Source organism: Mus caroli, unplaced genomic scaffold (assembly GCF_978045245.1).
Source record: "Mus caroli unplaced genomic scaffold, Mus_caroli_1 scaffold_6, whole genome shotgun sequence".
Lineage (NCBI taxonomy): Eukaryota > Metazoa > Chordata > Mammalia > Rodentia > Muridae > Mus > Mus caroli.
The window spans coordinates 12,058,399-12,071,664 of NW_028227261.1; the positions used below are offsets into that span (position 1 = coordinate 12,058,399).

The window sequence follows — 13,266 nt, forward strand, 5'->3', positions numbered from 1 at the left end:
TATAAGGTTCCCACCTCACTTTCAGTGTTCTATTAGTGCTGAGAAAAGTGGTTCCAGAAAAACCGTCTGTGGGCAGAGGATGTAGCTTAGCAGTAGCCCGCTTGCTAGCATGTATAAAACTCTGGGTCCAGTTTCCCTTGCCTCCCTCTCCACCAGGTCTCAGAACTCCTCACTGTTCTCTCCGGAGAATTAGCTTTCAGGCTTAGATTGACTGGTTTATTTTATATATCACAATGACATGAGTCTACAATAGATGAGACAATGTGAACTCTTAATTTTCTGCTTGGCACAAGAGTACATTCCTTAGTAAATATGAATTCCCCCCCACCCCCCACCCCCCACTTACCATGGCATCTTGGCCCATTAGATCCCAAGTGACTGTAAAAGTCACTGTTCATCTTTAAATCACACTTGACATTACAGTCTACATTTCACTGACAAAAAGGCAGTGAAAACCCCTCTCTGTTTTTAGAAGCCCCCTTTCCCCAGAAGCAGTCGTTCTGCTGCCTCCATTTCTCCAGGGCTTTTAAAATTACTTCCCAAACCCATATTGTCACAGCCTCTGCCAGGAACAACTGCAGTGCTTAAGGCAGGAACGGAGGTGCTGTGCAAGACCAGTTTAGGTTTGTTCTGGAAATGTGAGTTTTATGTTCAGTGTTACCCACTCTTGGTTGCCTTGTTTGCCATACCACACTTTTGTTTAATGTCCTTAACACAGTATGAAAAATTATTAACAGGCTTGCTTTTGGGGCTCTCTATTTTAATAGCTAAAGCTTTTTGGAGGGGAAGCCCTTAAATCAACCTTAGTTTTCTTTTAATACTCCAATCTTTCTGCTGTCTGAGTCCTTTATTTGTCCCAATTTCCAGATATGGACAGCCAGACCCTCTGCTTCAGAGAGAGCATGACATTCGCGTGAGCCTCCAGATGGCCTCAGTGCAGTATGTGCACACGCAGCGCTTTCAGGCCGAGGTGGTGGCCTTCATTCAACACTTCACTCAGCTGCAAGATGTCTTAGGGCGCCAGCGAGCTGCTATCGAGGGTCAGACGGTGGGTAGCATCATGCCTCCAGGTTGCCTTTCCAATTTGATCTATGGAACTTTAAAAAAAAAAAAGTTCTCTTTTTATTGAAAATAGGTTTTATTCTTATAATATATTCTGATTATGGATTCCCCTTTCCCAGCTTGTCTCAGTTCCTCTCCTGTGGCCTCCCATCCAGATCCACACCCTTTCTGTCTCTAGTTAGAAAGCAAGCAGGCATCTAAGGAATAACAGTAAAATAAAGGAATGTGAGGGGTGTGTGTATGTGTGTGCGTGCTTGCTTTATATGGGCAGGTGGGATCAGAGGTTGGCATTGGGTATCTTAATTACTGAATGGGTGGAGAGGGTCCCTCAAGGTTTCTGTTACATGGTGTTCTAGTTTCAATTCTGTTGCTCTGATAAAGTACCCTGGGACAAGTGACTTAGGGAAGAAAGGGTTTATTGACACATAATTCCAGGTTACGATCCATCATAGCGGGGGAAGTCACTGCAGCTGGAGCCTTTTGTTCCTGGTCACATTCCATTGTAGTCCAGAGCAGAGAGAAATGAACGAATGTATGCATGCATGCTCACTTGCTTGCTCACTCACCTCAATTTCTCCATTCTTTTATAGCTCCAGGTCCTCTGCCTAGGTAATACTGGGTGGAGTCCTCCCACATCAGTTTAGATGTCCCCTACCCCGCCTCCCCATACATCCCCACAGGCTCACCCAGTGTAAAGATTCCCTCACTGAGACTCTGTGCTTCTAGACAGTATCAAGTTTACAATGAAATCTGATCAACACATGTAGGTTCTAGAGATCCAAATTCATATCCTCATGCTTACATAGCTAATACTGTAAAGATTAAGCTACTTTCAGAGTCCTGATCAATAGAACTTTAAATATTGTTTATGATATTTGGTTATGTGAATGGGTATATGTCGCATCCCTAATGCCTTGATCACTTCCCCCCTCTTTGTTGCTGGTCATAGACTCCAGGCCTTACACTGCTGGCCCCTTTCCTATCAGACCTTGTTTTGTGAGGCATTGTCTTACTGTGTAAGCCAGGCTGAATTTTACTCACTCCTGTCAATTAAGCTGGCCTTAGATGTGTAATCCAACTGCCGTAGTTCAACCATTGGAATTATAGGCCTGTGTGATGTTGCCTAGATATTCTTCCTGTTGTAAAAGTTATTTTAAAAAAATATTTATTTCCTTTGAGAATTTTGTACATGTATGCAATGTATTTTTATCATTAATACCCCTACTTCTCCCCTCAAGCTCTTCAGTCACCCTCTCAATTTCCTCTTTTGTTTTGAATAATCCATTGAGCCCACTTAGCTGCTCATGTAAACATGGTTGTCGGGATTATACTAGAGCATGGGCAACCCACCAGTGGCTACATTCTGCAAGAAAATGACACTCCCAGTGTATGTTAGTGGGATGATAGTAACAAGAAAACAAGCTATGATGATATTCGGCGAGATAGTGTGGGTGGGCATATAAAGTGTTGGCTCAGCATTTAAAAGCATGTGCATAAAGGCCTGACGTCCTGAGTTTGATCCATAGAATCCGATTAAAGGTGAAAGGAGAGAACCAACTCCACAGAGTTGGCCTTTGACCTCTGCACGTGTGACACACATACCGCACACACATATTAAATAAATTAAAGAGTTTAAAGAGTCTTTTTGTGGGTGTAGCTCACCAACAGCACTAGATTAGATCCTTATAATGCTCTCCCACCCCCAAAAATCTCTTTGTACTGAAAAGTTGCATTTTTCTCTTCAAAAAGTAGCATAGATAGCTCAGTGACTAAGAGCATTGGCTGCTCTTGCAGAGCACCCAGTTTTGGTTCCCAGCACCCATATGGTGGCTCACTACTGTCTGTAACTCCATTTCCAGGGAATCTGATGCCCTCTTTTCCTTCCCAGACACGAGGTACTCATATAGTGCACATATGTATATTTAGGAAAAAACACATATGCATAAAATAAATGCAGGTCAGCCTGGTTTACAGAGCAAGTTCTAGGACAACGAGGGCCACACAGAGGCCTGTCTTGAAATAACAAAACAAAAAAACCCCAATTTAACCAACGAACCAGAAAGTAAAAAAGGAAAAAGCAGCTTAGGCCTGGTAAGACTGCTGAGATAATAAGAGTACTTGTTACCTTGGTTTACGTGTGTAAAATTATTTTCTAATTTCTTTTATGATTTATTCTCTAATCTGTAGTTACTTAGAAATATGAAATTTAATTTCCAAATATTTGAAGACTTTGCATTATCAGTTTGTTTCTGATTCTAATTTACTTTGGTGGCACAAATAAACTCTCACATTCTTTAATTGCTATGTACATTTATGGAAGTTTTTTGGACTCTGCAGGGCCAGTTATAAAATTGGAGAATTAACTGAACCTCCAGATACTTTTCTTTCTTACCAGGTGAGGGACCAGGCCCAGCGCTGCTCGCGGATTCTTTTGGATATCGAGGCCGGTGCCCCTGTGCTTCTCATCCCAGAAAGTTCCAGATCAAATAATCTGATAGTAGCAAATCTGGGCAAGTTGAAAGTGAAGAACAAATTTCTCTTTGCTGGTTTTCCTGGGACTTTCTCCTTACAGGATAAGGTGAGCCATCAGTGTCTGTGTCTGTTCAGTTTAATTCTCATTTGAATATGAACGAAAAATCCCTAGTCTACCGCGCACGGGGACTTTTGGTACTTCTGAGGCCCTGTGGCTGGGAGATTTCTTTAGGATTTTTATTGACATTTCAATAACCCTTTCAACTGAAATAGTGTTAAGTTGTAATCCTCATTAACTGTAATGAATTGTTTGAGCCAACATCCCAGTGGGACCAGCCTTCCCTCTGTCACAGTGATCTACATGTATAAAAGTATTTCTGGGCTGGTGAGATCACTCAGTGGGTAAAAAGACTTGCCACCAAGCTTGACCATCGAGTTCAGTCCCTGGAACTATAGTAGAAGGAGAGAACGGACCCCCAAAATTACTTTCAGATACTCACGTGTACTCCTATTCACACACACACATCATGTACTTACTCTGTAATAGTAAATTTTTTTAAAAAGGCATTCCTTTCTAGATGAGCTGTTTTCATGATTTGGTCCTGTTTTTATCTGCAGACACTGAATATCTTAGTGGTCAAATGTTAGATCATGCCCTACTCTGCATTTTAAAATAACCTGGGCATTTGTTTCTTACCATGTTTGGAGGTGTTCAGGGTCAGCGGGAGGTTTACCAGCATTTTCACTCTGTATTTGGGAAGGCTAGGACTCTGAGCATGAGCAGCCAGAGAACTCTAGAGCTGAGCTTGGAGGCACTCCTAGGCACTGGCGTCTGCCTTGTAGGAGGCTGAGTGGCATTTCTAAATAGCAGAGATGCCATCATTCTCAGGGCATGCTCTCCCCACTCCTTGCTAGTCTCCAGCCTTCATGTACTCTTTTATTCAGTACAAACTCATCATTTGTGTGTGGCTATAGGACTTCCTGGAATCCCCACCTGCGGTGCCTGTTTGTTGCCCTGCTAGGAAAAGAGATAAGTCTTGAGGAGTTGAGATCAAACTTGATTGTAAGCTCATCAGAACAATGAAGATAGTAGTAAAGAGCCGATCATTGTTGAACACCCATTGTCAGTCATTGGTGCTAAAGTCTCTGTTTCTTCATAGCACTTCTGGCACTAGCTATGTAGGGCCTTCCCTACATCATTTTCTAACTGTAGTAACCTGCTGGGCATGCTCCAAGTGGTATAACTACCTGCGGTTAGGTAGCTTGGGCCTACTTTGGACACCAGCCACAGGTCCAGGTGTCTCTCGTTTCTGAATAACCAGCAACAGCTTAGGGGTTCACACATTCCCCTCCCTCAGATCCAGTAAGTCGCTATAAAAACCTGTTGAACTCAGGGGAAGCAGGTTCACTAGCTCATTACAGAGCTGGAAGAGAAGAACAAGGATGTCCCAGGGTCAGGGGCAGTGGGACCTCTTTTGCATGCATTAGAGTTCTACCTTCTCTTGTGTACACTCGTGCACACTGGGCAACTGTGAGTCCAGTGTGCATGCTTTATTGAGGAACTCCATAGCACTTATGATTGCAGTTTGTCTCTGGCCCCTCTCCCTTTCTGGAGGTGTAGAGAGTGTGATGGGAATTGACAGTGAGTTCTTTGGAATGTGTCAGTAATAGATCTTTATTTTGAGATCACACTAAGTGTGAGACAGGAGGTAAACTGTAGTCAGAAATGGTAATCTAGTTCTGCAGCAGTGTTTTGTTTCTCTCCCCTCCCAGGAAAGGGAATGAGCTCATTTCTGTGCCATGTGTGTCTGTATAAGGGCTGACAAGTGTGCTCTAAAGTTAGCTGTGGATGAAGAATTGCCAAACTACTGCAAGACATTTTTACAAAAAGATTCCAGTTTTTGTTAAGCCAAATCACAGCACAGATTTTAATGACAAAATTTTTCTTGTCTTTGTTTTTGAGGATTTGATTTTAGGTGGCAGTACCTACAAAGATTGCCTTTTCTTCAAGGTATATGTGTGTTCTCTCTCTCTCTCTCTCTCTGTTATTCTGAATAAAACAAAACATCTTTATGGGATTCAGTAGTCAGTTCACATTCATGCACTTAAAACAAAACAAATGAAGCCCCAAATGCTGACCGTTTGAAATGCTTTGCTGTATGCAAAGCCTGCTTTATTACTTTTTGTGTGGCTGCTTTAGGGGAGTTACTTCCTGCCTGTATTAAAAGTCTTTTTGATCCTGGCTAGTTCTTCTTGAATGACCTCATTTTATATTTAGAAATCCCAGGAAAGCTGCTGTGTTACAGACTCTTGGGTTGTTCAGTGGAATTCCATAAGGCTATGTGGCATGTGTCTTTTGTCTAGATCCCTGTGATCTGGTGTACTTAGCATGCAGTTCAGCTCATCTGACCTCAGTGCTGATGAATGGTTTCTGAGTTGATACTTTTCTCTTATGCTCTGCATTTATAATTGTCTGTTGATGTTCTTGCCCATGTGGGGTGTGTCTAATGCAATGTCCAGTGGCCCAAGAACAGCAAATACTCCTGACTTGGCACATGTAGATCCCTGGAGCACTGGTGCCCTCTGCCCCAAGGATTTATGACTCCTACATGTGGGACAGTTTCCTCTAAAACCTGTTTTACTGAGGACATGTTTGGATTCTGGCATATGTTTGTCTTTTCTTTTTCTCAACCATAGCTTTTGCTTAAACCATAATTTCTAAGTCAGAGTCATTCAAAAGCTTGGGGTTGATCTCCTCAAGCTATTGATTTATTTAAACTAACTGCAGAGAGGATGTAGATGTAAGTCAAATAAAAGAGTAACAAACTCTCTGGAGTTTAAGTATACAGTACTGAGGCACTTTTACTGCGGAAACATTTAAATGATAGCATTTACCTAGTAATGCTCCTTAGACAAATGCAGGGAGTTTGCAGTACTGATAGTTTTGATTACTGCTCAGAAAGCAGAGGCTGTGGCTTTTCAACTTTCTCAAAGCTGAGGAGTCAGCTTTGCTGCAGCCCCAGAGAGCCATGCTTTTCATACTCCTAGGGATGGTACCTGTGATGGGTGAGAAGGGGCTGTCTCACCATGCAGAAGCCACACACAGACAGGGCTCTGAGGGGTCATGCAGACCCAGGGAAGTTGAAAACGCCAATGACTAGTTGACTCTGGAATCAACTTTTCCACTTGCAATCAGCTAAAGCACTCAGCAAGAAAGAGGCCGTTCTTTTCAAGAGAACCCAAGGTTGGCTTTACTCTGTATGAGCAGAAATCTGACATGGGTGGCTAGCCTCCTTTGTTTGCCTTTTGTTTCATTTCTATGGTTACTGAGATGGGAAATGTAAATGCATTTGGGGACATTAGAAAGCACAAATGTCTTCTTGGGTCCTAATTTTATTGCAGTCATTTTACCATTAGATACTTTTTGTTTATAATCCAGACTGGCTTTGAACTTGATGTATAATTGAGGATAGTCTTGAGCCTCTGATCCTTCCACTTCCACTTGGGATTACAGGCGTATGCCACAGCATCCAGTTTATTTGTCCATTGGACCCAGGGCGTCTTGCAAGCTAGGGAAGCATTCTAATACCTGGGGCACATCTGTAGTCCCCTAGATACATTTTTTTTTTGTTAATTACAGTAAGCCCTCCTTCCCCCCCAAAGCAGTAAATATATTATATGGCTGGGAGATTTCCTTTGGTTGACTCTGACAGAAATTGGAATTTGTTCTTTAGCCAAAGACAGTCTTCTTACGATGTTGCTGTAGTTCTCAGCAGGTATGGAATCTTTGGTAACATTTTTGCAGATAATTGTGTGTGGTGGTAAGTGTCATGGCCCTCGCTTTCTTGTTTCTAGGGTCTTTGAGAACCTAGGGACTAGGATATAATTTCTGAGCTAGTTGAAAGTATTATTACCTCCTCATCTCTGCATTCTAGTTTTCTTTTGTTCCTCCTAGGAATCTGTGCCTTCAGCTTCTCCAACAGGTACACCGAAGCACAGTATGAGGAAGATGACAAGCACAGAGGACCCCAAGGGACCCCAGGTGCAGGGGCTGTTCATGATGCCTCCTGCAGGAGTAGGACTTGGCAGCCTGAAGAGTGACTTTGTACCCAGTGCCTCCATCAAGCAGCGTGGGCAGCAGGCTGTGCCACCTGTTAGCCAGAGTTCCAGCAGTCCAGGTAAGAGAAGAGAAAAGAGCTGAGGACTGTCCTGAAGCCCTTTCAGGGAGCTCTGGGAATGCACTGACACTGTGGAGGCTGACAGGAGATAGCATCTGTGTGAAGATCAGACCTCCTGCTGCTTTGGGGACATGAGTGTCTTAGGCAGGTTTAGTCTTCTGTAACTTCAAAAGTAGATTGAATTAGAAGGTGCAATAAATGCAATAGAAATAAAAAGGTTTTCAGTTGTCTGTTGGACTCATGGGTCCAGATGGTCCCCAGTAGATGGTGATAGCCCAGCTATTCATGTGATGTCATGAGCTGTTATCCAGATCCTTATAGGGCACTGCTAAGTTCTCCAAAACAAGACACTAAACTTAGTGTCAGTTAGGTGTAGGGAGTAAGCACAGAGAACTACAAAATTACTCTGAGAGGTCTGAATGGTCCTGCTACGAATACTCTTGTTTTGGATTTCTTTTTTCTCTTTGGGCTTTTTGGGACATGGCTCTGTATGTAGCCTAGGCTGTCTTGACGTCTTATCTTGCCTCTGCCTTTCAAGGGTTGGGATTGTGCCTGTGCCCTTCTTGTGAATGTAAGAAACAGTCATTCTAAGCCTGTCCTAATGTGTAGGAAATCAGTCTGAACCTTGGCGTAATCTGGGCTCTGGAGTTTTTAACATGTCATAGTGGATGCTGTATTAGAACGTGAGGACCTGGGTTGGGAAGGAGGCAGGGATGAGCTCACTGCTGATGCACTATGGGCAATGAAGAATGGCAGCTGCTTCTGCTAGATCTGCCCAGGGGTTGGTAGACTTCCTGTAGGACCTCACAGCACTAGAGGTGCAAGCAAAGAGACGAATGGCCATGCTCATGAAAGATACTTTTGTTCATAATTGTGACATTTTCTTGAATACACCAATGAACCTGATGCCATGTTTGTATGGACTTACCCTTGTGTCATTCTGCTTAAGATTTATCTTCCCTCACAGAGAGAGGGGCAGAGGTTGAGACAGATGATATAATTTGGTTTGTCATGTGGCTGGCAAGTGGTAGAGCTGGACAGTGAGTTTTGGAAGAGCACAGTTGACTGAGGTGACTCTTTTTCTAAGCTCTCATAGGTGCTGTGGTACTTGGAGGGGTGCCATGAGCCAGTCTGCAAGTGGTTAAGACAGTGCATGCAGCCAGACTGACATACATATAGGTAGATTTATGTAAGAAGAGATTTAGAGGGGCTAGAGAGATGGCCCAGTCAGTAAAGTACTGGCACAAAAGAATGAGGACTGAAGTTTAATCTTAGCACCCATGTTAATAACAACAACAAAACTGGGTAAAGTGGCACATGCCTGCAATAGCAGCACTGTGAAGGGAGACTTAGGGGTCCATGGGGCTTGCTGGCCACCTAGTCTAGCTGAATAGGCAAGCTCCAGGTCGAGTGAGAGACCTTGCTCAAAAAATAAGGTATAGAACAATTAAAGCAGATGACACAGGTCATTGACCTCTGACCTCCACATACAAGTGAATGTGCGTGGGTACGGCATACAGATGTACACACATGTGAACATGTGCAAACATACACAAAGAGATTTGGAGTATCTTACAGGAAGCTATCTCCTTCAGCATCATTTCTCCTATCCAGCTGATGTTTTTAAAATAAAATTCGCATATCAGTGTGGTACTTGGTCTTGGATGAAGGCGGTGGTTTTCACACTGTCCCCACTTCCACAGCTGCTCCCTGAGGTCTCTCTGAGGCCATGACATTGCCATTCTGTACCTCTCTCACAGATCAGCCCAGCTCTGATAAATTTTACATATTTGTTAGTGCAACTGTCCATTCAAGAACTCTTTATTAAGCCCCTGCTTAAGGTTAGGTGTTTAAATACTGTCCCCAGTACATTAGCATCCTCTCAGGTATGCTTCCTCCCAGTATGGTGCTTACAGGAGAAAGATACTAGACGTCTAGATATTTGATATAGTTTAAGATAATAGATATTAGAGGAGCATAAATATTGGTAGATTATAGTATATGTTATGGGAAAGAGAAGAAAATTGAGGACCCGATAGAGGTGGGAAGGTGATGGTACTGATGAGGGTGCCAAAGAAGCAAAGAGTGTGGCCTTTTGGAAGATGCCCGGGGTTTGGAGATCTAATGGGAAAATGGCTTAGATGAGGTCAGAAAAGCAGGCTGTGGTCTTATGTAGTGCCTCCCAGGCATTTTCAAGGAGTTTTGCAGGGTTTTTGATTAAATGTAGCTACTGAAGTTTCCAAGGAAGAGAACATTTCAGTCTGTCTCTTTGCCATCCAGGTATTTTATGGAAAGAATGGCTTTATGAGGGCCATAGTGAATTATGAAGGTATACTGGAAGATACTTTGTGGAGGTATAGGCAAGGGTGAAGGTGGTTTGGGTTGGTCAGTGGTAGTAGAAACACATGGCTTGGTGTTGAGGGTAGGCAGAGAATGTGTGGATATGACACTATGTGATGGTGGTCTCTAGAGGCTATTGTCAGGGTGCTTGACAGGCTTCTGAGCAGTGCAGAGCTGGTTCTGATTCTCAAAGACAGAATGAACTGACTTTGGCCCTTAAGTTTGCTCTGGCTCAGCCCTTTCTGCTTGCTACTTTGTCCTTACTTCTTTTTCCCTTGGTCCTTGTAGAAGACCATGTCTGCCTGCTGGATTGCATTGTTGTGGATCTCCAGGACATGGACATCTTTGCGGCAGAGAGACACCCCAGAGAGGGCTCTAAAGCCTCAGAAAACAGTAGTGGGGATTTGATCTTCCCTTCCTATTTTGTGCGACAGACAGGAGGAAGTCTCTTAACTGAGCCTTGTAGGCTGAAATTGCAGGTGGAGAGGAATTTGGACAAGTGAGTGTTTTATGTGAATATCATGTAAGTAGAATCTTAGCATCTGGGAAGTAAGTGCTGTAAGGTAAGTCAGGAGAAGCACACTCCTTTACTTAATGAACATTAATTGAGTCCTTCATATGTGCTATTCGCAAGGGCTTCTGTGATGGAAGAGAAACTGATGTCACAGGGATTAAGTGTTGTTGAGGGACACAGGCAGGTGGGTAGATAGCTTTAAGTTAGTGTATGATTCAGGGACTGTGTTGCAAGGTGATACAACCCTGCCTTGGGGACAAAGAGGAAAATGTTGGAAATTAGCATGAATTTCAATGGTAGGGGGCCAGCAAGGTATCTAGAAAAGATGGACATTTGGAGTAAGTGTTCCAAGTGCAATAGACTCTGAACTGCTACCACTGACCCCTGGGGTCCATTTACTTTACATAGCAGCCCAGGTGCAAATTTGCCCCTACCACACCAGGAAGCCCACTGAAAGACTAAGGGACCTGGCCCAATTCACCTTGCAGTTAGCCTAATGTGCAGGAAGCTTGTGTCTGTAGTTCAGAGCAATCATTGATTTTGTTCTCACTGGTTCCCTAACTGCCAGGGAAACTTTATGTTCCTAGAGCAGCAGAGTCATGCTCAGTGCTAAAGGTTGGTTGTGTATTTAGCAAGGCTGTGGCCCAGGGTGTGTTCCTGCTTGTCAGACTTACTCCCAGCCCATGCATGTGGACTGGAAGCACTGATTGCAGTATATGACATCTTTAACTATGGTTCTTTGGCTTGGGAGAAAGCAGCATTTTGCATTTTGACTCCAGTGAAAGATGGAAAGTGGCTAGATAGCAATGATAGAGATTTGCTGAGTCTGGAGATGGCTTAGTGGTTAAAAGAGCTTTCTGCTCTTCCAGGGGACCCACATTTTGTTCCTATCATACATGCTAGGCAGCTCACAACTATCTGTAACTCCAGCTCTGGAGAATCTAATGGCTCTTATGGCTACCATGAAGAACTGCACCTACATGCACACACACACACACACACACACACACACACACACACACACACACACACACAAATGAAAGTTTATAAACAAATCCCAAACAAAGATACTTACAATAGGGACACTTTGAAAAATACCCTCATTACCTGGCTGGGGCTTACTAGCCACTTCTCAGTCTCCAGGTTTGGGCAGCTCAGTTCCATGCCCTTTTCCATTTCTCTTTGGATGACTGCTACAGTGATGCTCACTGGGGTGTTGCTCTCATTGGAACCTGTTATTCCAGAGCTCCCTGGCTGCTGTCCAGTAATGCTTGGCATGAGCTCTATTTGCCTAGCCTGGCTTGGCCGTCCTAAGAACGTCTTATTTAGAAACTGAACTTTTGGTTTTCTTTGCAAGCAATGATTTTTTAAAAATGTCCTTTTTTGTCCTCCACTTCTGTAAACTTCTCCCACTTCCTGTGTGCTATGTGGGGTAGCAAGGCTCTGTAGCCTAGAGAGAGTACACCAGCAGATGTGCTGTCTGCTCCCCATCCATGAGTGCACCACTTGGTAGGCTTCCCTGCTGTGGTTTGTTGATTGCATTATTATTATTCTGTTTAAACTCTAGTCTGGGACTAGAGAGAGAGAGCTCAGTGGTTAAGAGCATGTGCTGCTTTTGAAAGGCCCTGAGTTTAGTTCTTAGCACCTGTATCAGGTGGCTTATAACCTTCTGTAATTCCAGCTTCAGAGGACCCCATGCCTCTGGCCTCCTTGGATACCTGCACTCAGCATCCATGCATCTTATCCCCCTTCCCCTCCCACATCATTAATCAAAACAATATAAAACAGACTATTGGATATAGGTTTTTTTCCTTGCAGGCAAGCCAAATTTATTTATTTTTGGCAGTTAGAGTGTCAAACCTAGAGTCACAGTATATGCTAGGCAAACACCCTACCATTGAGCTGTATTCCAGCCCCAGAACAGGTCTGTCTGTCTGTCTTTATTCCCTCCCTCCCTCCGTCCCTCCCTCCTTACCTCCCTCCCTCCCTCCCTCCCTCCTTCCCTCCCTCCCTCTCTTCCTTCCTTCCTTCCTTCCTTCCTTCCTTCCTTCCTTCCTTCCTTCCTTCCCTTTCTTTAAATATAGATATGTACATTTTCCACTCTAAACCCAGCCCTTGAGTTCATGTGTTCAGGCATCGTGTCTGGAGGACTCAGGATGCCTGTTGCAGCCATGGGAGGCCGAGAGCTCTTTAGTCCCAGCATGAGCATGCGTGTCCTGGAGCCCTGAGCATCTTCAGTCTCACTCCAGGTCTTCCTAGTAATCTGTCAGGTGTTCTTCTAATGAGTGTTGTTCTCCCATCCAGCCCCCTGGAGGGCACAGGAGGAAAGGCTTCTCTTTTTCCACCTACTTTGGGAGATAAGAGCTGGGCATCTGGTCACTGTAATTTCCCCAACTGGAATGTTTAAGCTATTTGAATCTTGTGAGATTTTTCTTGTTCCTAGACTGGTTAGGCCTGGTGTAGGTGTGGTTATGCCTATGATCCCAATATTCAGGAGGGGAAGCGGGGGGGATTACTGTGAGTTCCAGTTCAGTATGGGCTGTAGTGTGAGATTGTCTCAAGAAGTAAAAAACAAAAACTAAAAAGTGTGGCTAGAGACAAGGCTCAGCACTTATGAGCAATGGTTGCTCTTGGAGAGAATCTGGGTTCAATTTCCAGCACCTGTATGTTAGCTGCAAACCACCTATAACTCCATATCCA

General features: G+C 43.8%; 1 protein-coding gene across 5 annotated transcripts in view; it reads left to right on the forward strand.

Annotated features, from left to right (window-relative positions):
• The window catches only part of Vps13d (vacuolar protein sorting 13 homolog D), a 223,463-nt gene that overhangs the window by 52,763 nt on the left and 157,434 nt on the right, over positions 1-13,266 (forward strand). For all 5 annotated transcript variants that reach the window (XM_085838693.1, XM_029475918.2, XM_029475920.2 and 2 more), the window contains exons 24-27: positions 868-1,048; positions 3,458-3,640; positions 7,490-7,712; positions 10,341-10,551. In XM_085838693.1, the coding sequence (XP_085694819.1) occupies positions 868-1,048; positions 3,458-3,640; positions 7,490-7,712; positions 10,341-10,551 (798 nt within the window). The remainder of the gene's footprint in view (positions 1-867; positions 1,049-3,457; positions 3,641-7,489; positions 7,713-10,340; positions 10,552-13,266) is intronic.